We start from the raw sequence: 27,132 nt of genomic DNA, 5'->3' as shown, positions 1-27,132 counted from the left end.
AGGCCCTGCAGGACAGTCACAGCTGCCCCACTGGGAGGTCAGAGTGCAGAGCTTCCCCTCATCCCTTGCTAGGGGTTCCTCAGAGGAAGCACCTATCCTCACCACGACCTTTCCTGAGTCTATGAGGGCCTTGTTGACTCCAGGTGCTCCAAGGGTTATTAGATTAGAGGAGAAGCAGGATCTGCCGAGGTCTTTGTTCTTAGAACCATAGCTCACAGCCATTATGACTCACAGTCTCATGTCTTTTCTGGCTTAGTGAAAAAACGCCGTGTGTCTTCAAAAGGGCATGATGCACACAAGGGGAAGCCAGTGAAAACTGGAAGCCCTACATTCATTCGAGAGCTCCGCAGTAGGACCTTTGACAGGTGAGTACCTGTACCCCAAGGGCTGGTGAATTCCAGGGTTCTGGGAAGCTGGGACCCTCTCTTCCCATTTCTCCCAATGGCTGTCCCATTAGGTGCTTTGCCCATTTGGGGGTGTCTGTGCATTCCCTCTGGGGAGGGATCTTCTGTTTTAATCACTTTCTGACAAGCATTGCTAGAGTTTCATTTGATGTACAGAGTACATTAAGGTTTACTTGTGGAAACTTTTGGTAGATTGGGAGGCAGTTTTGCCACTTCAGGAGAGGATATTTATATACACCCAAGGACTGCTACAACTAGAAGGAATCTTAAAGATCCAAAACTTTACTTCTCTCATTGTGAAAAAGAGGAGACTCTTTTAAAAAGTAAAGAAAAAATTTGAGTGATCATGTCTTTATTTTGCGATCAAGAAAAATAGTTTTTTTAAAAAAAGTTAAGATGGGCTTATTAAAAATAAATTATGTCAATTGAGCAAAAATAATGAGTTAGAAAAATTAATGAATGAAGTACTTCTTTTTTGGTTAGTTTTTAATTCATTTGATCATTTCAGCTTTCCTGTAATTCAAGTATTGTTTAGAATCATAACTGTTTCTTCAACTTAATATTTTTTGTTTTATTTGTTTATTTAAAGGCAGTTAGTCTACTTTCTACCTCGGACTTCTCATATCTCTTCTCCAAAGTCAACCAATTTCTTGTGCATTCTTTCGGAAATAATTTTTGCTTATACAAGTGTACAAGTTTGTGTGTATTCCTCTTTAAAAAAAAATACAGACACTCTATGTTGTTCTGCATCTTGCTTTTTTAACCTAAAATTACATATTTTAAAGATCAATCCATAGCAACATATGCACATGTTCTTCATTCTTTTTCATGGATGTTTATAATTCCATTGTATAGCTATATAATTTATTTAACCAATTCTCTATTGATGAACATTTAAATTAATTCTAGTCTTTTGCTATTAGAAAAATTGCTGCAGTGAATGTTTTTATTCTTAAGTTTTTGTGTATGTGGGTAAATTTATGTGTAGATTTACTTGCCTAGAAATGAAATTGCTAGGTCGAAGAGTATGTGCTTTCAAAATCTTTATAAATATTGCCAAATTATTTCCAAAGTGGCTATATCATTTTATACCCTCACTAGACAATGTGTAAGAGTGTCTAATTCCCCATATCCTGGCCAACACTGTTTATTATAAAACTTTTTGTTGCCTTTCTGATAAGATTAAAAAAATGAAATGTTGTTTCCACTTGACTTCTTTAATTATGAAGGAGGCATATATATGTTTGTTCATTTATAAGTCATACTTACTCCTTTTTCTGTTACTGCCTGCTTATGTTGTTTATTTTTCTGTTGGGTCACTGCTTATTTCTTATTGATTTGTAATAGCTTTCTTTGTAGACATTAAATTTCCCTTTAACTTTTTGTGTAGTTAAATTTATTTTTACTATTTTTAGTGACTACTGGGCCTTGTCTCTCCCTTGTTTTTCCCCCACTTCTCTGTGGCTTTATTTTTTCCAGTTTAATCTTTGATCTCTTTAGAGCTATGTAAAGAGTGCAATACAGCTTCATGTTTTTCTGGATGTTTGTCCCAAACAACTTATCAAGTAGTCCATCTTTTCTCCAGCATGATTAAAAAAAACAACAAATACTCCTTTTCTTCTAGTTAACTAAGTATATGTGTGGAGAAAGTAGTTGTAAAAATTGTTTTCATTTTTTTATCAGTCTTTTCTCTTTATTTGCCAATATTTTAAATTGTATACTGCTGCTCTGAGTTGCAGTAGATTACTTAAACTTGTCAGATATGTCTTTTTTTTCCTGGGCAGGCTGTTGACTGATTTATTCCTTTGTCATCCAGAGAAGAGGACCCTATTGACAGGATTTCCTGGGTTAAGCTTCCCACTTCTGCTAGTGACCTGGCTTCTTGCCTTAGATAGGTCTTTTCTTCTCTGACACATGAAGTTTATGCCATTAGTTGCCAGCCCACCTTAGGTCCCCTCAGGAAGGTCCCACCCCTTGGGTGAGTGGTAGCACCCAGTGAGGCCTTCAGCGGCAGGGCCTCTGGGGCTCAGGGTTTCTCTCCTGTGGCCCACAGCTCAGATGAAGTGATTCTGAAGCCCACTGGAAGTCAACTGACTGTGGAATTTCTGGAAGAGAATAGCTTCAGTGTGCCCATCCTAGTCTTGAAGAAGGATGGATTGGGGATGACACTACCCTCACCATCATTCACTGTGAGGGACGTGGAACACTATGTTGGTAAGCAACACAGACCCTCTTAACTGTGATATTATTTATTCTCACTAAGACCTATGACCCTTCCCTTCAGTCTACTTTTTGCATTTCCTTTCTAGCCATCTTGGGAATCTGATGTGAATTGCCTGGCTCAGAGTCATTCTTTGGCAAAGCTAGAACCAAAATCCTGTTCTTCTCTTTCTTTTCTTCCTAATAGACCACAAAACCCCAGGCTGAGCCTCATTTTTTACCTGGGGAATTCCAGAGATTATTCTGGTCTCTCTGTCTTCTCTTGAGATAAGAAAGCCTTTGACTTTTGCCTTCACGTGCCGTTTGTCTTTTAAGCATGAGTTCTGGGGGACAGGAGGAAAAAAGGTGAGGAAACAGGGTCCAGGCAAATGGGTTGTATTGTGAGAGAGGCTCAGGCACTTCTGTTGCCCTAGCAGTCTTGGACCAGCACATATGTCTAAGGAGAGTGTGGGGGATTCCTACACCCACCTCTCAAACAGCACATACAAATGCAGTGATGAGAGAGGTTTTGAGTATAAGGCCATTCTAGGGACTGGTAAGGGGATGAGATACACTTCTCCAGTCTCTGAGACCACTTGGTACAGAACCCATTTCTCTACTCCAGGTTCTGACAAAGAGATTGATGTGATTGATGTGACCCGCCAGGCCGACTGCAAGATGAAGCTCGGTGATTTTGTGAAATATTATTACAGTGGGAAGAGGGAGAAAGTCCTCAATGTCATTAGTTTGGAATTCTCTGATACCAGGTAGGAGGGCAGGGGTGAGTAAAAAAGCCTGACAAATGCCTGGAGCTTGTGATATACTAAGTATGTGTCAGTGTTCCCTTCTTACTGGTGGTTTCTTCTTTTGGGATGGGGAGCTGCTTTATATTTTTCGAGGCTATAGGCTCACATTATAACGACTAAATCATTATTTCTCCTTTACAGTTTCTAGCATTGCATAGATTATACAGTAGCTATTTTGATTAATTTTTATCTCCTTCAAGACTAGGACAGCTTTCTTAGACCTTCTGATATTTAGAATGTGGTGTGGTCACTTGTTTAACTCCCAGGATAGGTCCTTTGTCCCTGGAAATAGATGTACTAAACCTACCCCCAAATAGCTTCTCTAAGGATAAGGTTTCTTAGATTTAAAAAAGAAGGACAAAAGCTATGATTGTTGAATGATTCTATCTGGAGTCATGTACTCAATAGATCTATGTAGTCTTCTCTGTGCTCCAAACCGTGGGAGATTCCCTCCAAAATCATAACATATGCTTTGCACTTAGGAAGCTTACTGTCTGATTGTTTACCTCTTTAACTTTTAATTTTCACATAATTATAGATTCCCAGAAAGTTGCAAAAAAATGTACACGGAGGTCCTGTGTATCCTTCAGCCAGTTTCCTTCAGTGGCAACATCTTACAATAACTATAGTTCAGTATTGAACCCTTGCTGTTGGTTTTAACATGCAAAGTTACCCTGAAGGTGTTTAAAAACATTGTGTTTGTTTATACCACACTTCATCTTGAAAGACTATTTCAAGCAGCTTATCGAAATGCAGAGAGGAGAGGGGTTAAAAAGAGAAAATTGGAATAAAAGGAAAATAAAGATGGGGAAATAAGGTACATCTGGTGGGTGATCTACGCATAAAATACGTGTATGAATGTCTGGATAGTTGGTGGAGAAGGACCGTAGAATTTTCACTGAATTTCCTGAAAGTCAGAACAAAGGAGGGAATGCAATATTATAAGGTTTGTGGTTTCACATAGGGTAAAAACAACTAGATGTTTGGGAGAAACATTTCTTTACCTGGAACTGAGCCCCGAGAGGTTTCTCTAGTGGTTCCTCATTAAGAAGACACTATGAGATGGGGACAATACAATTAACTCTTATAAACCAAGTGCCAAGTGAGTGGGTCTGGGTTGGGGGAGTATGAACATTTAGTAGAGGAAATGATTGCCTTTGACTGGGGAAGCCTGTGGAGCTGGGACTTGGTGCTTCTAAAGCTGATTGGAATGAGGATGCTGACCAGACTTATAGAAATAAGTGTCCTATATACCAGTGGGGATTCTGTGGAGAGAACATCTTTGTCTTATCTGACTCTCACTGAGATGGGGTATTTTATTCAGACTTCAACCTCAGTTTTAAATAAGCTGACATCTGCTCTCCATTCCTTCCTTGCTAGGCTTTCTAACCTTGTGGAGACACCCAAGATTGTTCGGAAGCTCTCATGGGTGGAGAACTTGTGGCCGGAGGAGTGTATCTTTGAGAGGCCCAATGTGCAGAAGTACTGCCTCATGAGTGTGCGGGATAGCTATACAGACTTTCACATTGACTTTGGTGGCACCTCGGTTTGGTACCATGTGCTCAAGGTAGGGATGGCTATGGCTTCTGAAGGCAGCCAGACCTTGGACCACCCTGCTTGTTTCAGGTGGCAGCACAAAACAGGTTGCCGAGGCCTATCTGCCTCCCAGATTCTATTTGGGTGACATTTTCATGTAACTACTCTGTCAAAGTTGGGCACTTAGTGGATATACCATGTAAACTGTCTCTACAGTTGGTGCTTCATATTTTTTTGAATAACAGCAGATGCCTAAAATTATCTTCTTTTTTAAAAAAGATTTTATTTATTTATTTTCAGAGAGAGGGGAAGGAAGGAGGGAGAAAGGAAGGGAGAAAAACATCAATCACTTGGTTCTCACACACTCCCAGCTGGGGACCTGGCCTGCAACCCAGGCATGTGCCCTGACCCAGAATCGAACCTACAGTCTTCTGTTTCACAGGCCGGCACTCAATCCACTGAGCCACACCAGCCAGGGCTAACTATTAAATCCTTAATTGAACCAGTATATAATACACTCCCACCACTATGTGTGGAAAAGTCCATATTTACTGTAGAAATTCCTGGTAACTTGAGGAACTTCCCTTCCCCCCAACTTTATTGGGTGTAATTTATGCACCATAAGATTAATGTTTTAAGTATATAGTCTGATGAATTTTGACACTTGTGTATAGTTGTATATTCCACCACCATCAAGACAGAGCACATATGAAAAAGTTTTTTAAAAAGTTTTGTTTTATTTTTGCTTAGAGAGAGGGGAAGAGAGGGTGAAAGAGAGGGAGAAAAACATTGATGTGAGAGAGAAACATTGATTGGGTTGCCTCTATATGTACCCCAGCCAGGGGACTGAACCTGCAACCCAGGCATATGCTCTGACCAGGAATTGAACCAGGGACCCTTTGGTGTGTGGGATGATGCCCAACCGACTGAACCACTCTGTCCAGGGCTGAGAAGGTTTTTCTTTTTTTCTTTCTTTCTTTCTTTTTTTTTTTTTTTAATATCAACCTTTCTATAGATAGTTTTCCTTTTGGTTGTTGTTATAATTTTGTAATTAGCATATCAATTGCTGATGACTATAAAGGATTTTTGAGGTCTGGAAAACAAATTTCTTAAGTAATTTTTATTGTTTTCCACCACAGGTCATACTATTTAGTTTTCTTATCAGAAATGCCAAGGAAAGAGCAGAAAACGGATATGGCTCTTGTCCAAATAATCACCAGTCCTGAACTAGTTGTTTCCATTGGTTTCTCATGAAAAAAATTGGAGCATTTAAAAGAAAGTGCTATTATGCAAATATTAGATTTAACCTTTTTATTTTTAAATAATTTATTTTTTATAGAAAAATTACAAAAATAATAGGAAGAATTTCTGTGTATCCTTCACTCAGTTTTTCTAAATGTTACCATTTTATTACATTCTTTCTTCCTCTAAAGCAAACATAATAAAATGGTTTTATATATTTTTTTTCTGAAACATTTAAGAGTAGTTGTAGACGTGTCCCTTTATCTCATGATAATTCAGTATGTATTTCGTAAACAAAGGGGCATAACAGTATAGTTATCAAAATCAGGAAATTAATAGTGATGTAATACTATTATTTAATCTACAGATCTGATTCAAATTTCTCTAATTGTACAATAGATAATTTCTTCTGTTGTTGCTTTTCTACATTGAAATTTATCATGAAATATTGGTCGAAGTAGTCAAGCTGTGGGGTGGGGATATTTTTGTGCTAGTGGGTTTTTGTGTCTTTTCTGTCAAATTCTCTATCTGCTGATTATCCAGGCAAAATATAATTAGGAAATAAAATGTTCTTTTAACAGATAATCACCTAACATAAAATCTTTCAGAAGTCCTTGGGCGATTACTGAACTTTTAAACTTTTATTAACTTTGATTGCAGGTGTAAGAAGGAATGCTCTCTGTAAATGGCATTTAGGCAAATTCAATTTTCTTCTCATCAGTAATGTGGCCTTAAATTCTCCTAGGGCCAGTAGTATTGATCTTTTCATCTATAGAGGCCATTTTTCATTTGGCATTGCATAAAAAATAGGAGCCTTTGGTGTACATTTGTGCTAAGTTGAACAATTTTGTTTGAAATGCCCTTTCCACATTATTTTTGTCAATCTTTTAGAAGCTTAATAGTGAAAAAGCACTTTTTGAAGTTTTCCAAAACACACAAAAATGATTCTTGGATGGGTTTTGGGAAAATTCTGGCATACTACCTGGTCTTGGAGCATGGGAGAGAGAATATCCTTTTGGAGACCCCCCCCCCCCCCCCCCGCAGAGACGTTCCTGGAAACCCTTGGGTGCTTTTTTTGGCATTTCAACCTCTTTTTCTTTCAGGGGGAGAAGATCTTTTACCTGATCCGCCCAACAAATGCCAACCTGACTCTCTTTGAGTGCTGGAGCAGCTCTTCTAACCAGGATGAGATGTTCTTTGGGGACCAGGTGGACAAGTGCTACAAGTGTTCTGTGAAGCAAGGACAGACACTTTTCATTCCTACAGGTCTTCCCTGGGCCCCTGTGGAAGCTTTTGAGGAGGGTGGGAAGAGGAAGAGAGCTTGTGGTACCAGAGCCAACCCCATCCCATAATGTGTTGATCTGATTATGTGGGCTATGCCTTTCATATCAGCTGAACCTCAAGAAAATTCACATGGTGGCCAGTGGGCAGCATGGTCACTTGGGAAGGCTACTGATGGGGATGCCCCAGGAGGAGGCTGATAGACTGCTTTGTTTGCACTGGGCTGATGGCAACTTGGTGGACAGATGGAGAATAGGACTCCAAGGCCTATGACTCTAGGGATAGTGACTGGGAAGCTAGCGTTGTAGGCTGGAGTGAGGGTGTATCTTTTTCCCCTAAACAATACGTGCCTACACTTCACCCCTAGAATCCTGAATTTGTAAGGCTAGGGTAGGATCTGAGTGTGTGTATTTTGAAAAAGCCATCCCAGTTGCTCCAACTTGGGGAAAGTTGACATATTGACTATGTTGAGTCTTCCATTAACACAGTAAGTCTCTCCATTTATTTAGATTTTTCTTGATTTCTTAATTTCTTGATTTTAGAATTAACATTAAATTTTCTTGAAATGTTTGGTAGAACTCTCTAGTGCAATCTCATGGACCTCGAGATTTCTTTTGGAGGAAGTTTTTAATTAGCATTCAAAATTCTTAAACTTTATTAGGCTATTCAAGTTATTTCATAATGTGTGAGTTGCGATAGTTTGTGCTTCTAAGGAATTGGTCCATTTTATCTAAGTCGTGAAATTGGTGTGTGTAGAGTTGTTCATTACGTAATAAGTATTTCCTTATTATCCTTTTGATGTCTTCCAGTTCTCTAGTGAGATCCTCTGTTTCATTCCTGATACTAGTTATTTGTGCCTTCTCTTTTATTCTGTTTAAATATTGATAAAGATTAATCAATTTTATTGAACTTTTTAAAGAACACTTGTTTCATTGATTTTTCTCTGTTGTCTTTTTGTTTTCATTTTCATTGATTTCTGCTTTTATCTTTGTTTTTTCTTCCTTCTACTTACTTCCTTCTACTTTGGATTTATTTTGCTCCCCTTTTTCCAGTATTGAGATAGGAGTTTAGATAATTGATCTCAGACTTCCCCTGTTTTCTAATGCAAGTTTTAGTGCTATAAATTTCCCCCTCGGCACTGATTTACCTGTGTCACATACTTTGATATGTTGTATTTTCATTTTCATTTAGTTAAATATGCTTTTTAAAAAATTGAGACATAATTCACATGCCATGAAACTTAACAATGTTAAAGGGTACAGTTCAGTTTAAAAAAAATGCTCACAGGATTGTGCAACCATCACTGCTATGTAATTTTCATCACTTTAGAAAGAAACCCTGTGTTTATTAGCCACCACTCCCCAATGTTCCCTCCCCCTAGTCCTTGTCAACCACTTTTGTACTGTGTATGTATTTGCCTAATCTGAATATTTCATGTAAATGGAGCCCTGCAATATGTGATCTTTTGTATCCGGCTGCTTTCACTCAGCATACAATTTTCTACTCAGCATACTATTTTCTTTCTTTTTTTTTTTTTTAAATAAAAGATTTTATTTAGTTTTTAGAGAGAGGGGAAGGGAGGAGAAAGAGAGGGAGAAAAATATTGATCAGTTGTCTCTCACATTCCCCCAACTGGGGACCTGGCCTGCAACCCAGGAATGTGCCCTGACTGGGAATTGAACTGGTGACCTTTCCATTTGTGGGGTGATGCCCAACCCACTGAGCCGCACCAGTCAGGGCTCAGCGTACTGTTTTCAGGGTTCATTCATGTTATAACACATATCAGTACTTAATTCTTTAAATGGCTGAATAATAGTCCACTGTGTGGATATACCCCATTTTGTTTATTCATTCATCATTTTATAGTTATTTGGAATGTTTTCACTTTTTGACTATTATGAATAATGCTGCTATGAACATTCATGTACAATTTATTGTGTTGACATATATTTTCAGTTTTCTTGGGTATATAACTAGGAGAGGATTTGCTGAGTCATATGGTAACTCTATGTTTAACTCCTTGAGGGACTGCCAAACACTTTCCTAAAGCAGCTGCATTATTTTGCATATTGACCAGCAATTTATGAGGGTTTCAGTTTTTCCACATCCTCCCCTACGCTTGTCCTTGTCTGGCTTTATGATTATAGCCTTCCTAGTGGGTGTGAAGTGGTATGACATTGAGATTTTAATTTGTGTTTCCCTAATGACTATTGATGTTCAGCATCTTTCCATGTGCTTATTGGACATTTGTATATATATATTTTTTGAGGAATGTCTATTTAAAACCTTTGCCTAGTCTTTTGGTAATTTGTTTTTTTATTGTAAATATTCTTTATATATTTTGGATATTAGACCTTTATCAGATATGTGATTTGCAAATATTTTTCTCTCATTCTGGGCATTGTCTTTTGATTTTGTTGATGTTCTTCTTGATATTGGTCAAAAGTCCAGTTTATCTATTTTTTGTTTTTTTGCTTGTGCTGTTGGTGTCATATCTAAGAGACCATTGCCTAGTTCAGACTCATGAAAATTTATACCTGTATTTTCTTCTGAGAGTTTTACAGTTTTAGTTCTTAACATTTTAGATCTTTCATCCATTTCAAGGTAATTTTTATATATGATATGAGGCAAGTTTCCAATTTTATTCTTTGGTATGTGGATGTCCAGTTCTTCCAGAACCACTTGAAAATACTATTCTTTTCCTATTATCTTGATATTTTTATAAAAAATCAAGTAACCATAGGTGTATTGGTTTATTCCTGGACTTTGAAGTCTATTCCATTGTTCTGTATGTCTGTCCTTATGACAGTATCACATTGTCTCAATTACTGTACCTTTTTAGTAAGTTTTAAAATTGGAAAGTGTTAATCCTCCAGCTTTGCTTTTTTCTTCAAGATTATCATTGCTATTCTGGGTGCCTTGAATTTCTATATGAATTTTTAGCTTCAGTTTTTGTATAGGCTTCTTAATGGTTACTCTAGTATTATTTTATATCTCTATCTATCTATCTATCATCTATCTATCTATCTTATCACAGTCTACAGGTATCGCCATTTTAATTGACATTTACAGATTTTATTTATTTTTTAGAGAGGGGATAGGGAGGGAGAAGGAGAGAAACATCAATGTGTGGTTTCCTCTTGTGCGCCCCCTGCTGGGGACCTGGCTCACAACCCAGGCATGTGTCCTGACTAGGAATTGAGCCAACAGGCCTTTGTTCGCAGGCCGGTGCTTAATCCACTAAGCCACACCAGCCAGGGCACCATTTTAATTGACATTTAACCAGCTTGAGGCAAAAGTGGAAACCTTACCTCTGTTCACATCCGTTTATCCTTCCCATTTGTAATGTATTTGTCTTAAATATTTACTCTGCATACATTGAGAACCATATAAAACAGTGTTTTAATTTTTGTTTCAACTGTCAGACATAATTTGGAATACCCAAGGGAAGAAAAGTCTTATTTACCTGCAGTTTTCACTCTCTTGCTCTTCCTTCCTTCCTAGTATTGGAAAATTCCTTTTTTCATCACTTCCTCTCTGTTTATAGTCAAAGTAGGTCCGCTGGCAACAGATTCTCTTAGTTTTTCTTTATCTGTAAATGTGTTGATTTCCTTTTCATTCCTAAAGGATATTTTTGCTGGATTTAGAATTCTAGGTTGATAGTTCTTTACTTTTAGTACACAAAGAATGTTGTGCTGCTTCCTTCTGGCCTCCGTGGTTTCTGATGAGATTTCAGCCGTCATTCAAGTTGTTTTCCCACCATGAGGGTCATTTCTTGATACTTTCTGTTTTTTTAAATTTTTCAGCAGTGTCTGGCATGGACTTCTTTGGGTTTATACTATTATGTGTTCACTGAGTTTCTTGAATGTGTAGGTTTATATCTTTTGCCATTGTTTCATTGAATACTTTTTCAACCTGACACTCTAACCTGTCTTCTTCTGGTTCTCTGATTATGTGAATGTTACATATTTTTTTGTAGTCTAAGGTCCCTGAGTTTATCTTTCTGCCAATCTATTTCCTCTCTCTGATTAATGTTAGGTACTTTCTATTGTTCTATCTTCAAGTTCTCTGATTCTTTCCCCAGTTGTCTCCATTCTGCTTTTGAGCCCTTTCATTGCATTATTTATTTTATATATAGTATTTTTCAGTTCCAATATTTCCATGTTTCTTATTTATGTCTTCTTTCCATTTCTTTTTTTTTTTGTTTGTTTCAAGCATGTTTGTAGTTGTTCATTGAAGCAGTTTTATATATCAACATCATATTGATTTGGTCACATTGATTTTGTAGAATGTTACTATATAGTGAGGCAAGTCACCTCCACTGTCCCTATATCCATCTGCTTTTCTCTTTTATAGTTTTCTATTCCCAGGCATAATGCTTTTTCTACACTGAGCACCTCATAACTGATTGGTGAATTGAATTTCCCTATTAGAGATTTGAGTTAGATTAATTTTCATCTTGGGAGAAATTTTCACAAATTGGCGCAATCTACTTAGTTCTACAAGAGTTGAGTGTCTACTCTCTGCCCCAGCATTTGGCTAGGTGCTAGGGACAAAAGTTCAACAGGCCATTTCAGTATAACATCATCATACCCATAATAGAGGTATTCGCCAGAAGTTTTGGGAGCACAGAGAAGAGCACTTCGTCTAGCCAGCAGTTTGTTAAAATCTCAGAAGAGTGATACCTGAAGGATAATTAGGGACTGACCAAGGAAAGAAAGGCAGGAAAGACATCTTAGACATAGGGAAAGGCATAAGGAAATAAAGCAGGGCTGTGGGAACAGTTAATGGATACTGGACCCTAAAGATCAACGACTGGGAGCAGATGAAGTTGAAAAGGTAGGCAGGCTGAACTTATCCCAGAAGTGACTGGAGACCATTAAAAGTTTGTTTTATTTAATTTTTAATGAAATATTTCAAATGTACCAAAATATATAAAGACTAATATAATGAACATTTGTATGTTTATAACTAAAATGTAAATTACAAATATATTTGAAGCCTCCCATAAACTTTTCCTCAGTTACATTCCCATTTTTTCTTCGCAGAGCTAGCCATTGTCCTGAAGTTGCTAATTATCATTCTTATGGATTTTGATCTCTTTATTATATAGCGTGGCTCATTTAAGTAATATATCATATTGTTTTACATATTTTTGAATGTGATATAAATGGAATCATCATATTCGAGAAATATTCTTCTCAACTTGCTTTTTTTTCTCTGAACATTGTGATTGTGAGTTCCATGTTGAATCATGTAGCTGAAGTTCATTCATTTTACCTGCTTTCCAGTATTCCATTATATGAGTGTATGGCAATTTATAAATTCTTCTGTAGCTGGATATTTCACTGAAGAGTATTGAGCAGGGGATGACATGGACAGATTTGTATTTTAGATATATCACTTTGCTCTGGGATGTGAAAGATAGACTTTAGAGGATGCAATTGGTGCAGAGCAGTGGTTTGCAAACACTTTGAACTCAGGACCCCTTTATATTCTTAAATATTATTGAGGACCCAAAAGAGCTTTTACTTTCTGGTTTATATTAATATTTACCATATTATAAATAAAATAGAAAATTTAAAAATATTTATTAATCATTGAGAAATAATAATAATAAGCTCATTACATATTAGTGTAACAATTTCTATGAAAAATAACTATTTTTAAACCAAAAAAAATTAGTGAGAAGATTGATATTTACATTCTTGCAAATATTTTAAATGTTTGCAAAAACATTTAAACAACTGGATCCTCAAATCTGCTTCTGCCTGTTGTGATATCATGTCATATACACTCTGGAAAATTCCGCTATACACTCATGGGAGAGTGAGGGTGAAAAAGACAACTCACATTTTAGTATTATCATGAGCATAGTTTTGACCTTGGATGTGCTCTGAAAGAGTCCCACGGACCCCCAGGGTTCCCTGGAGCGCATCTTAAAAACTGCTGGTGTGGAGGAGCCAGTTTGGAGGCCGTTGTAAGTAGCCTAGGTGAGAGATAATGAGGTGTATAAGCAAAGCATTGGTAGGGTGGATGGATGCTGAAGGGGAGGTGAATGTGAGAGAGATTTAAGGAGAAAAATCAGAAGATTCCAGAAGGTAGTATAGGGTTAAGTACAAGGAGAATAGAGTTCCAACTTAGGTGCATGCTTACAACCAACTTGTGAAGTGGACATTTACCTAGAAATGGCAGAATTTGAACCCAGATCTGTACAACACAAAAACTCTTTGTTTTATCTAGGGCAGAGTTAGAAGGGGTAGTCATGGCAAGGAGGTGATGCCCTTCTTAGAGACAAGGGAGACGATGGGTGAGGTGACAGAGATTTCGAAGTGGTGAGGATGGAAGGAGGAGTTTATTAACCCCATAGATTGTTCCTGTTCAGGGTTACAATGATGGCAGACTTTGCCCAGATGGGTATTGGGAGAATGGAGGGGCCTAAAATGTTCCGAATCAGAGGAACTTCTGAGTCATTGCCAAGCTGACTGCTCTGAGGAGTTGTGTTTGAGCTGAGCAGGCAGTGGAGATGTCTTCTGGCTCTGATTTTGCCTTATTGTGTGGCAGGATGGATCCATGCTGTGCTGACCCCTGTGGACTGCCTTGCCTTTGGAGGAAATTTCTTACACAGCCTTAACATCGAAATGCAGCTCAAGTGAGTCCTAAGGCTGTAATGATCTCAAGTTGGTCATTCCCAGTTGCTAGAGTCCTTGGGTTCTCCGTACAGTGTGGAGTGCAGCATCGAAGGAGACAAGGCGATCAGAAAGGAATGGATACTGGTTCCTGGTGCTGTTCAGTATGAGGATGAATACCTCTTCCTTACTTAGTAGTTACATGACTTTGAGCATGTCACATAACCTTTGAGCCCAAGTTTTCTAACCCATAAAGTAGGGATGTACAGGGTAGTTGTGAGAATTAGAGATAATGGACACAAAGCATCCAGAACACTAGCTGATACGTAGTAAGTGCTCAGTAAAGGAGATCCTTATCATTGTTGTTGTGCCTACTTCCTCCAGAGCTTATGAGATTGAAAAGCGGCTGAGCACAGCAGACCTCTTCAAGTTCCCCAACTTTGAGACCATCTGTTGGTATGTGGGAAAACACATCCTGGACATCTTTCGCGGTATGAACCCCTTTGCCAACCGTCCCTTTCATCTTGATCCCCTGAGCATGTGTGTGTGCGTGCCTGTGCCTGTAACCATCACGTCAATCAAGATACAGTACTATTCCAGTACCATGGAGATCTTTCTGGTGCTACCCATGTGTAGTCTCACTCACCCTGTTCCCCTGTACTATCCATAACTTCTGGAAACCACTGATCTCTTTTCCATCTCTATAATTTTATTATTTCAAGAACACTATAAAACTGGATTCATACAGTATGTGATCTTTTGTGATTGGCTTTTTTACTAAGCATAATGTAGGGTAAAGCATGGATTTAACTTTTTTTAAAAGATTTTATTTATTTAGTTTTAGGGAAAGGGGAAGGGAGGGAGAAAGAGAGGGAGAGAAACATCAATCAGCTGCCCTTTGCACACCCTCAGCCAGGGTCCTGGCCATAACGCAGGCATGGGCTCTGACCAGGAATTGAACCAGTGGCCTTTTGGTTTGGAGGATGATGCTCAACCCACTGAGCTATACCAGTCAGGGCTGGATTTAACTTTTTATTTAGCAAAGGTGGCTAAGAAAATTGGATAACGGTGAAATTAACCCTATTTCCTACCAATTAAAGTAAGAAGCTCAGTCTGGAAAGTCTCAGTTTCCTGAGAAACTCTGCTTCCATTGGGGATAAGGCCCAGTCCTGATCATTCCGGCATCATTGTGTTGGTTCTGGGGATACCAACGTGTTCTGATAAGCCCAGGTGGAAGCTCATCTCTGGGTTTCCTCTTACCCAGTCTGCTCTGAAATAGAGTGGCTCCTTTGATCAGATCTGAGATTCTTCAAGGTGACTTGGCCAGGAGGAATCAGTATCTCAGAGTTAAAAAGAACCTCAGAGACAAGTCTCCTACATAATACCTCAAGACCCTATTATGCCACCAAGACAGACTGTCACTTAAGTTTTCAGTCAGTGGGTAGATGACTGCTTATTACTTGTTCTGAACAGCTCAGTTCAATAGAAAATTCTTTATTGAGCCTAAATCTAACTGTTTGTCATACTTCCTCCTGGAGTAACTCAGAACAAGGGCATTAATGGCCCTTCAGATCTGTGCAGATGGCAGTCATGGTCCTCCTGAGTGTTGCATTTTGAAACCCAAGAGAGTTCGTAGTGTGAGAGAAGCACAGGACTTGAATTCAGACACACATGGTTTCAGTATTAGCTTTGATACTTTACTAGGTGTATGCCCTTGGTTAAATCTCTTTGCCTGTCTGAGCCTCAGTGTCCTGAACTATAAAATGAAGATAGTGACACTTGGGTTACAGGGTGGGATACAAAGATTAAATGAGATAATTGATGTCAAATGCCTGGCACATAGTAGGTACTCACTAAACGAATACTATTATAAGAATCGAGATCTGGAGTTGTGTTTACAACCTTGAGCATTTTCTCTGGCTGCCTGAAAAAAGTAACAAGCCCTTTACTTCCCTTCATGGCTTTGTTTAAGCTCTGCCTTCCTCTTTCACCCTCTAGGTTTACGAGAGAACAGGAGACACCCTGCCTCCTACCTGGTCCATGGTGGCAAAGCCCTGAACTTGGCCTTTCGAGCCTGGACAAAGAAAGAAGTAAATATACATATTTCTCTACCTCCTCTAGAGTTCTGCCCTCCAGAGGGACTGGCCTTGGGTGGATGCTTTGGGAAGGCGGAAAACACCAGGGAGTCTTTTGGGCTCCTGGTGCTAGAGGACTGGGCTAGGACTCTTTGGATTACGTTACCAAATGTTTCTTTCTGATTATAAAAAAGCAATACATGCTTACTCTAGAGAATTAGGAAAATACAGAAAAATATAAAGAAGGAAAAAACCACCTGTAAGTTTAATACTCAGAGGGAATTAACATTAACATTTGGGTATGTTTTCTTCTGATCATTTTTTTAAAAGACTTTATTTTTTTTTTAGAGAGGGGGAGGGAGAAAGAGGGAGAGGAACATCAATGTGTGGTTGCCTCTCACGTGCCCCCTACCAGGGACCTGGCTGGCAACAGAGGCATGTGCCCTGACTGGGAATAGAACCAGTGACCATTTCGTTTGCAGTCTGGCGCTCAATCCACTGAGCCACACCAGGCAGGGCAGATCTTTCTTAATGTGCATTTAAAAGGCTAATTGCTGTCACCCTGTACGTAAAATTTTGTATTTTAATTGATTGGCTTATTTTCATTTTCCTGTGTTGCTGAAGTTCTCCATAAACATTTAACAGTTACAGGATATTCTTTTTCAGGGATGTACCATCCTTACCTAACCACTTGTTTATTGTTGCTTCCTTTTTATTTATTCACTTATTTGTGGGATAGTAAACAATCATGCAGTGAATATGTGTCTGCATTAGTCTTTGTCCCTTCTCTCTTCATTGTTTCTCCAGGATAGATTCCTAGAAGAGCAATTACTGCATAAAAATATATATAAAAAAAAGAGACTCTTGATGCATACTGCCAAAATGGCTCTTTAGGAATATATCAATATCCATCTATCCAGTTGAATACTAAACAGCTATAAAAGAGATTAAGAAAGCTCTCTTGTACTAATTTGGAAAGATCTCCAGAATCTGTCAAGTAAAGGTGTAGAACTATGTGTATAGGGTGCTACCTTATATACAACAATTATATTTGTATTTGCCTGAAGACACAATCTGGAGGGATGCAGAAGAAACTAATAAAAGTGACACATGGGGGTGGCCTGACGGAGCCAATGGCCTAATGGGGTGATGAGGCTTTTCAATATATATCTTTATATATTGTTTGATTCTTGAATTATGTGACTGGATTATTTACTCAGAACGTTGACTTTTTAAAAAAGCAATTTTAAGAAATACAAAAAATAGAAGACATATCAACACATTCCTTTATGCTTTTTATACTTTTTATAGACTTCTTCTTCTGCATACAGTGCCCTAAGAAGACCTTTAGCCACTGCGGGATTGACTTGCACAATCTCCCAATTTCCTGTTGCCAGTCTTCCCCTCAGATGTCCTTAGACTTCATGTGTTGTTCCCTCTCTTGCTCCTTAGATGCATCTATGTCAGGGCCTTAGCCTGTGATTCCGTTTGTTTTTATCCCTCAGGTGTGGCTACCTTGACTTTCATCTCTGACATCCCCCCCACCCCATGAAGTGAACTTTCGAGTGACTCTGTCCCAGAAACACCAAAAGGGAGGGAAATGGATGGGTCCTAAGCACTCATGTCTTGAGTCAGGATGGCCCAGGGACCAAGGGGTGGCCCAGATAGTGTGGCCAAAGGGAGCTGTAGGAGAGTAGGACACAGATCTGAGGAGCTCATGCTTATGGAAGAAGTCTTTTGTGAAGTTCAGATGACTTCCACTTGCTCCCTCACCTTTCCAGAGCCCCTGGCCTGGGAGGAGGAAGCTGTTAAGGTTATCCAGCTGGGTCATGTGGCTTCTAGGTGCCAACCCTTGCCCAGCCACCACAATAAATTCCAGGTGGATTAAAAGAATTAAAGGGAAAAAAAGAATGAAATCATGGGAAACAAGGAGTAAATGTTGAGGAATTTGTATCCATCCTCTGGATACTGAAGTGAAGTGAAAACTGGTGGAAGAAATCACAAAGGAACAGCTTGAGAGATCTGGCTACATATATAAACATGTAAATCTCGAGGACTCTAAAAAGATTGCAAATGAATTAAGGGAGACAACCAACAGTTCTCTCCCTGCGTTGCTGTTGAGCGAGCTGTGGGCTGGTAGCTACTCAGCATTGAGTTCTCTCCTCACAAGTGTAGAGGCTGGGATGTCCCCAGAGACCTCCCTTAGGTCCTTGACTTTTGAGGGATGTGGGCCAAGCCTTCACCTGAGTTCCTCGCATATCTTTGACACTGTCCTTTATCAGATACATATCTTGTAAATATTTTCTCCGAGTCTGTGGTTTGTCATAAGTGTTTTTCCAAGAGATTTTCTTCTTTTAAAAAAGATTTTATTTATTAATTTTTAGACAGAGGGGAAGGGAGGGAGAGAAACATCAATGTGTGGTTGCCTCTTGCGCGCCCCCTACTGAGGGGAACTGGCCTGCAATCCAGGCATGTGCCCTGACTGGGAATCGAACTGAGGACCCTTTGGTTTGCAGGCCAGGGCTCAATCCGTTGAGCCACTCCAGCCAGGGCAAGGAATTTTTCTTTTTTTTTAAGTCCAGTTTATCAGTTGTTCTTTTTTAAAAACTATATATATGTATTATTGATTATGCTATTACAGTTGTCCCACTTTTTTTCTCCCCTTTATTCCTTTCTGTCCTTCACCCCCTCCCACCAGCATTCCCCGCAGCCCCCTTAGTTCATGTCCATGGGCCATACATATCAGTTCTTTTGCTTCTCCATTTCCTATACTATTCTTAACTTCCCCCTGCCTATTTTGTACCTACTATTTATGCTGCTTATTCCCTGTACCTTTTCCCCCATTCTCACCCTCCACCTCCCCTCTGATCTTCATTTCTGTGATTCTGTTCCTGTTCTAGTTGTTTGCTTAGTTGTTTTTTGTTTTTGTTTTTGTTTTTAGGTTCAGTTGTCGATAGTTGTGAGTTTGTTGTCATTTTACTATTCATAATTTTGATCTTCTTTTTCTTGGATAAGGCCCTTTAACATTTAATAAGGCCTTGGTGATGATGAACTCCTTTAGCTTGACCATATCTGGGAAGCACTTTATCAGCCATTCCATTCTAAATGATAGTTTTGCTGGATGCCTTTGTCTTTCATGACTTTGAATACTTCTTTCCATCCCCTTCTTGCCTGCAAGGTTTCTTTTGAGAAATCAGCTGATAGTCTTACGGGAACTCTTGTAGGTAACTGTCTCCTTTTCTCTTGCTACTTTTAAGATTCTCTCCTTATTTTTAATCTGGGGTAATGTAATTATGTTGTGTCTTGGTGTGTGCTTCCTTGGGTCTAATTTCTTTGGGACTCTCTGAGCTTCCTGGATCTCCTGGAAGTCTTATTTCCTTTACCAAATTGGGGAAGTTTTTCTTCATTATTTTTTCAAATAAGTTTTCAATTTCTTGCTCTTCCTCTTCTCTTTCTGGTACCCCTATAATTCGAATGTTAGAATGTTTAAAGTTGTCCCAGAGATTCCTAAGCCTCTCCTCATTTTTTTGAAATCTTGTTTCTTCATTCTGTTCTGGTTGAATGTTTAGCTCTTCCTTTTGCTGCCAATCATTAATCTGAGTCCCGGTTTCCTTCCTTTACTGTTGGTTCCCTGTGTACTTTTCTTTATTTCACTTTGCATAGTCTTCACTTTTTCTTCCTTTTTGCGACCATACTCAGTCATTTCTGTGAGCATCCTGATTACCAGTGTTTTGAACTGTGCATCTGATAGGTTAGCTATGTGTTCATTGCTGAGTTCTATTTTTGGAGCTTTGATCTGTTCTTTCATTTGGGCCATATTTCTTTGTCTTAGCATGCCTGTTATGTTGTAAGGGGCAGAGCCTTACGTATTTGCCAGGGCAGGGGCAACCCAGGTTGCTGTGCTGTGTCGCAGTATGTGGGGTAGGGGTCAGAGAGGAAACAGTGCTGCTTGCTTGGTTCTCAGCCAGCTTTCAGTCACTTGCCCCCCTACACACAAGCAAATGGGGCCCGTCTGGTGCTGAATCCTGAGTGGGTGGGTTTGTGTACATTCTAGGACTCTGTGGGTCTCTCCAACGAACTCTGCTGTGAGTCTGGGAGTTTCTCCTGCTGCTGCATCCCCCACAGGTTTTTATAGCCAGAGATCTTAAAGCTTTCTTTTCCCGCATTGGAACTATGAATTGTGCAGTTTGTCCCGCTCCCCAGCTGTTCCTCCCAGTTTATCTGCACACAAATGTGGGACCGCTTGGTCTGCCAGCCACCACCTCGCCCACCTGGTCCTCCGGCCGCTGCCTTGCTCTGCGTCCTCTCCACCCTGGCTGCTCGTCTGCGCCCCTCCTACCTGTCTGGATGAATGTTTCTTCTTTAACTCCTTGGTTGTTGGACTTCCGTACAGTTCGATTTTCTGGCAATTCTGGTTATTTTTTGTTTTTAAATTTGTTATTGTCCTTCTTTTGTTTGTACGAGGAGGCAAAGTGTATCTACCTACTCCTCCATCTTGGCCGGAAGTTACTGGATTTTCTTTTATGGTTCCTGCTTTTTGTATCCTAAGAAATCTTTGCCTGACCCAGTGTCATAAATATTTCCTTCTCTGCTTTCTTCTTAATGGTTTATAGTTTTAGATGTTACATTTAGGTCTGTGATTCATTTTGAATTTATATGTATGTCTGTGTGTGTGGTGCAGGATGGATTGAGGTTCTTTTTTGGCATATGGCTATCTAATTGGTCTAGCACTATTTGTTACTACCCTTTCTCCATTGCCTTGGTACCTTTGTCGAAAATCAGTTGTTCATTTATATGTGGGTATATTCCTAATGCTTTTTGTTTGACAGGCTCTGCCAGACCATGAGGATGAGATTCCAGACACAGTGCGGACTGTACAGCTCATTAAAGATCTGGCACGGGAGATCCGCCTGGTGGAAGTAAGAAGCATGGGAACAGGGGAGGCGTTTGGGAAGGGCTCAAGGCTCAAGTGGCAGGTCAGGCCTCTGCAGTTGGCATTAGAGCTTAGGGGAAAGGTTGGGAAGGCCCCACCAATGACTATTTATTCATTTATTTACTCATTCATATAATTCTATTATGTGCCTCAAGTGTGCCGCACATTGGGCTAGGTGCTTAGGATACATAATACGATGCCTGGCCAGAAAGAACTGACAGTCTAGTAGGAGACACTGGGCAAAGTTAACCTGTCTAAGCCTCATTTCCTCATCTCCAAAGTGGGGATAATTGTACATACTCAGGGGTTGTTAAAGGATTAAATAAGGTAATACAGTTTAAGCATTAAGTGTAGTACTTGGCACACAGTAGGTGCTCAATAAATTTTGATGGTGTGTCATGGTGGTGGTGGGTGGTGGAGGTCATAGTAGTAGTAGTTGTTGTTATTAATATTTTGACTCAGTCTCTGCATTCTACAAAATGACAGTTCTCCCGGGTTGAAGATGATTACAAAGCCACGTTTCAACAGGTGGCATAAACCACGAGGCAGTAAGGTGTAGTGGTAAGAGACTCAGAGAAACTTGGGTTCTCATTCCTGCTCTGTCACTTGCAAGCCTTTCAGAGCCTCAGTATCCTTATCTGTAAAGTGGGGATAACTCTACTTTTTCAGAGTTTTGTTAGAACTAAAAACTGCTGAATGTAGAGCCCCTTGCGCAGTGCCTGGCAGAGTAAGGACTCAATAAATGTGAACCTTTGTTATTAATAGACTTTGCAGCAAAGAGAGAACTCAGTGTGGGCTGGTGAAGCAGTAGAGGCACCAGAGGAGAACTGGACTTCAGGAAGTTTAAATTTTCCTTTAGCTCAGAACCTGTAAAGTTCCATCCAGCACTAAGTCCATACTGAAGGGTGGTCAGAATGAACTACTGGGAAGTTGGGCTTTTAGCCTTACCGCTTACAGCATGTTTCACGCCTACAGTGTAGCTTCCATGGTCCACCTCCTACCTCATTTTCCTGCACTCCTATTTGTCAGAATCCTTCAGGTTTAATTAAAGGCCTATCCTTTTCCCATCTCTTCTCACTTAAACCAATTTTGTATATGCAGAACTTTGGGCTAGTTGGAAGAGGACTTAGTGATGCGTCATATCTGATTCATTGGCTTTCAAATATTTTAAAGCAATGGGATCTTTTTTTCAAATAAGATTTGACATGGAAGTCCAATAGATACAAGCAGTAGAAGCATAGCTTCTATGAATAAGATGAAGGCAATAGGCTTAGAGCTCCACTTGTTCCTTTTGTTTGCCTTCTACTTCCCTCCAGTCCCCATGGCTCCTTCCAAGAAGCTCAGAAGAGCCACAGAACATCTTTGAAAACCACTGTTCTAGTCTAATTTTTTAATTTTGCAGCTGAGTAAACAGAGCCCCAGAGTGGCTAGATCACCTTTCTGAGGCCATAGAGGTAGCTAGTAGCAGAATAAAGACTACAACCTCTCTATTTCTCTCAACTTCTTCAGTCCTTAAAGTTCGAACCATACAGTGTGGTACTCAATTATTTTGTCTCATGTCAGCTGCTCTTGGAGTCTTTTCTCTCAGTTTTGACAATAATGCTGGGCTCTCCCTCTGCTCGTCTTCTCCGAATTTGTCATTGGCTAAGTAAAGCAATGACACCCAGTAAATTCTTGATCACTCATTGTGCAGAAACAAGGGTGTGCGTACGTGGAGCATCTGTAAGCCATTTCCATGGCAGTACTGCCAGTGCCATGAACATACCTCTGCTATTAGCAGAGAGACCCTTGATTAAGCTCTAACCCCCTTGTGTACTAACACTCTTGTAGGATATCTTCCAACAGAAGGTTGGGAAGACGAGCAATATCTTTGGGATGCAGAGGATCTCCCCAGCCGGCTCCATTCCCTTAACCAAGCCAGCCCATTCCACTTCAGTAGCCATGTCCAGGCTGTCACTGCCCTCCAAAAGTGATTCAAAGAAGAAAGGCCTGAAGCCCAAGGAACTCTTCAAGAAGGCAGAGCAAAAGGGCAAGGAGAGCTCAGCCTTGGGGCCTGCTGGCCAATTGGGCTATAATCTCATGGACATACACAATCATCAGGCACTGAAGACAGGCTCTTCCCAGAAAGCAAAGGTGGGTGCTGGCCCATGGGTTCAGCCCAACCCTTTTCGGTCCCTTGGAAGAGCAGGGTATCAAAAGGACAGGCTATTCTGTTCTCCCACCTCCCTTAGGGTCCCTGGTGTTTGGCTACCAGTCCCATTCATGTAACAGGCGTTTATTGAGACCTTGTCTATGCTGGGCACTGTGACAGGTGCTGTAGATGTAACTTTCAAGAGGCTGACAGGCTAGTGAGAAGGATAGGCATAAAAACCAATGAGTGCAATGAAGTGTTATGGATGTTACAATCAGGGGTGTGTGTGGGACCCTGAGACACATAGGGGGATGATTCTATCTGGGTAAGGGCAGTGGTCAGGAGTTCTCAGAAAATGTGACATGAGCTGAATCTTGAAATGGTGGGATGGGAATGACACTTGAGAACATGTTATATGAGTGCCAGGTTGGAGTCTTAAAAAGGTCCTTGAGAAAAGCTATCCTCCAGAGCGCCACATTGCCTCAAGATTGTGGTGCCTTCTATGGGCATGTGAAGGTGCTCCTCCCTCTTTTTGGAGAACGTGTTTTATAAGATTGGTAGGGTCCCCCGTGAGGCAGTCGTACATTCTCAACTTCCTACTCCTGTGATCCTTTGGGGGTGGGGATGAGGAGGGGTGGGACAGTGTAGCAGAAGGCCTTTGTTCAGGTGGTTTTGACAGTGAACTAAACCAGTGAAACCAGAGGGAACTGGCCATCCTGATTCACATGGGAGACCCAAACAGGTGACAACTGAGCTTCCTCCTTCTGCAGTTCAACATCACTGGTGCCTGCTTGAATGATTCAGATGATGACTCGCCAGACTTGGACGTTGATGGGAACGAGGGCCCGCTGGCCCTATTGATGTCTAATGGCAGGTGAGGTGGGAAAAATGAACACAGAGATACTGGGAATGTTGGTAGCAACATGCCGCTAACACAGGGCATGGAATTGGGACCTGGGACTGGAACATGGGCTGGGGAGGGACTGCACTTGGAGAAATACCCAGATATTTATCAAGTATCATTGCTTAGTTCAGAGAACCATGGTGTATTTGTGGGTAGGTAGGAGAGAAGTCTGGAATCTAATTGGCAATCCTCAGAAAAATCTTGTATAAGATCTAGAAATGGCAGCAAGTCAGTGGGTCAGAACTGCTGGCAGGTATAACAGGTAGGATAGCATACTGGTTAAGAGCATTAGTTTTTTATATACCTTTTTCTATTCAGTTTTTAGGAATTTATTTTGCAGAAATATTTGCACAGGTGTATACAGAGAAATGTTCACATCTTTGTTTATAATAGTAAGTAATTGGAAACATGTTCATCAATAAAGGTTTGATAAATAAATTATGGTACATCTAGAATAGAATACCATGTAGCGATTTAAAAAGGAATGAGTTTAATTCTTGGCATGGAGAGATCATGGTAAATTCTTAAGTGAAAAAGTCAGTTTACAAAATAATATATAGTGATAGTTCCATTTTAATTTTTACAAAACTGTATGTGTGCACATGTATGTGTAAAAAAGCAATATACAGATTTTTCCCTTTATTTTTAATTTAACGTTTTCAAAGAGTTTTAAAGTTTAATTTATACAGTTTAAAATTCAAAAACCATGAAAGAATACATAGTGAAAAATTTTGTTCTCCTCTCTGTTCCCCAGTTCCCCTCCCCATGGACAACCAATGTCAATGATTTTCTTCCAGAGATATTTGTACACATTCACACAAATAAATATATTTGTTATTTTATACTTGTCAACCAAACTTGTAACAGTAATTACCTCTGGAAAGTAGGATAGGGGAGATAGTAGAGGAAATTTGCACTTCAGTAGTATTTGGATTTTGTACAATGGACATGTATTACTTTTCTTAAAATAATTTTTACAGAACATTTTCTTTTTTTGAAAAAGACTTCTTTTTATTTTTTAGAGAGAGGGGAAGGGAGGGAGAAAGAGAGAGAGAGAAACATCGATGTGGGAGAGAAACATCGATTGGTTGCCTCTCATACACGTCCCGACCAGAGACCAGGCCCGCAACCCAGGCATGTGCCCTGACTGGGTATCGAACCAGTGATCTTTCGCTTTGCTGGATGATGCCCAGCCAACTGAGCTACACCAGTCAGGGCAATGGAACATTTTCTAAAAGAATAAAAGCTGTTCACAACAAAAAACATGGGCTAGGGAATCAGACAATCTTGAGTTTAAATCTCAGCTCTGACATGTATTTGTGTGTGATCATGGCAAGTTAATTAACCTGTCTGCCTCAGTGTTCTCATTGTATATATTTTATAGATAAAAGTTATTTAGGGTTGTTGGAAGAACAAATGAGATAGTGTATATAAAGTGCCTATCAAAGGGCCTGCCACATAGTAAATGCTTGATTAGTGGCAGCTCTTATGAATATAATGCTAAAGTTGAAGATGAAAGGTGACGGTGGTGACAATGGTGTGCGTATGAGCAGAAGCTGACTAGGTCATCAAAAATCCTGAAACACATAGGCAGGCAGAAGAAGATAGTAAGAGTTATCATCTGGGCACTCAGAACACCAGACAGGAGCTGTCAAGAGCCAAGTACAGAGTGTGAACATTGTGGGAGCTCAAGTGACAAGGATACCATAATAGTCTTTTTGTAGGAAAAGGTTGTCTTCAGATCCCAAGGGTAAGGTATAGTAGGTCCACCTGGCTGAGAAATAAGGGAAAGAGAGAATGAGAGTAGGGCAGATTCTGAAAGCAGTAGAGCTATCCTTGGGATTTGAGAACCCAGTTACTAGAGAATAAGATTAGTGAGCATTGCCTTTGTCCAGAACCAATGGTTGGTCTCTGGGGAAGGGAAAATTGAGAGTCCTAAGGGTCCAGCCTGTAATGGCTACTGAGGACACAATGAGACATTTCCCCTTCGCTACCAGTCCTTCTTGTGTTGCTCTTAGTTCCTGAAGCTGCCAGAGGCGGCTTTTAAGTGAACCTATAGAGTCAGTATAAAAATATTTACAGACCAGATGATATTATGTCTGGGCTTTTCTCCAAAGTAATCCAGTGTTTTGTGAGGACTGAGGTGTAAATGAAACAAGATTGGCTGTGTGTTGATAATTATGAAGCTTAACTGGGTGATAGGTACGTGGGAGTTTGTTATACAGTACTTTTATATTTTTGTATATGTTTGACTTTTTTCATGGCTACAAGTTTAAAAAGATCAGGGCATAAATAGCTACCATTTACAGAGCATCTGCTCTTTATCAGACTCTACCTTAGCTATTACATACATTATTTTATTTAGTCCTCACAACAGCCCTGAAGATCAGTGTTGTTATCTCTGTTTTACTAATGTGGAAACTGAGGCCCCAAGAACTTAATTATATATCAAATTAGCTACCATTAGGCACTTGCCATGTGTCAGTGTCTGCATTAGCTCATTTAATCCTCCCAACAACTCTGTGAAGCAGAAAACGGGCCAATATAATGAGAGCCAATTCACTGAAAGCTAGTTCACCAAATGACTATTTGCTGAGTATATCAAGTATACTAATTTACCAAAAATGTATTTCTTTTTAACAATAAGGTTTATTTTATCAGTTTGTACTGGTTAATATTGTTTACCATGTATAACAGCATTATTTAAGGCACTATTGAGTTTCATTTCTTTTATATATTTTAATGGCTTTTTTTGAGGTATAATTTACATATCACACACTCTATTTTAAATGAACTAGTAAATGACTTTTAATAAATGTAAAGAATGTGCAACCATCACCACAATCCAATTTTAGAACATTTCTGTCACCCCAGAAGATCCCTTATACCCATTATAGTCAGTCCTGGTTCCCTCCCCAAGGCCCAAGCAACCACTAATCTACTTTCTGTTTGTATAGATTTGCCTTTTCTAGACATTCCATATTAACGATGT

The 27,132-nt window shown here is 39.7% G+C and overlaps 1 protein-coding gene across 2 annotated transcripts in view; it reads left to right on the top strand.

The window, feature by feature from the left end:
* The window catches only part of PHF8 (PHD finger protein 8), a 92,754-nt gene that overhangs the window by 24,341 nt on the left and 41,281 nt on the right, over positions 1-27,132 (top strand). Inside the window, exons 4-14 of one of the 2 annotated variants that reach the window (XM_054565726.1) lie at positions 257-365; positions 2,458-2,618; positions 3,229-3,370; positions 4,790-4,976; positions 7,291-7,453; positions 14,033-14,120; positions 14,482-14,588; positions 16,096-16,187; positions 21,002-21,091; positions 22,936-23,238; positions 24,007-24,110. In XM_054565726.1, the coding sequence (XP_054421701.1) occupies positions 257-365; positions 2,458-2,618; positions 3,229-3,370; positions 4,790-4,976; positions 7,291-7,453; positions 14,033-14,120; positions 14,482-14,588; positions 16,096-16,187; positions 21,002-21,091; positions 22,936-23,238; positions 24,007-24,110 (1,546 nt within the window). The remainder of the gene's footprint in view (positions 1-256; positions 366-2,457; positions 2,619-3,228; positions 3,371-4,789; positions 4,977-7,290; positions 7,454-14,032; positions 14,121-14,481; positions 14,589-16,095; positions 16,188-21,001; positions 21,092-22,935; positions 23,239-24,006; positions 24,111-27,132) is intronic. The other variant, XM_054565727.1, reaches the window with a different exon arrangement.

Source organism: Pteronotus mesoamericanus, unplaced genomic scaffold, assembly GCF_021234165.1.
Source record: "Pteronotus mesoamericanus isolate MK-2021 breed Mesoamerican mustached bat unplaced genomic scaffold, CSHL_Meso_final contig_166, whole genome shotgun sequence".
Classification (NCBI taxonomy): domain Eukaryota; kingdom Metazoa; phylum Chordata; class Mammalia; order Chiroptera; family Mormoopidae; genus Pteronotus; species Pteronotus mesoamericanus.
This window is presented reverse-complemented; position numbering and strand designations above follow the sequence as displayed.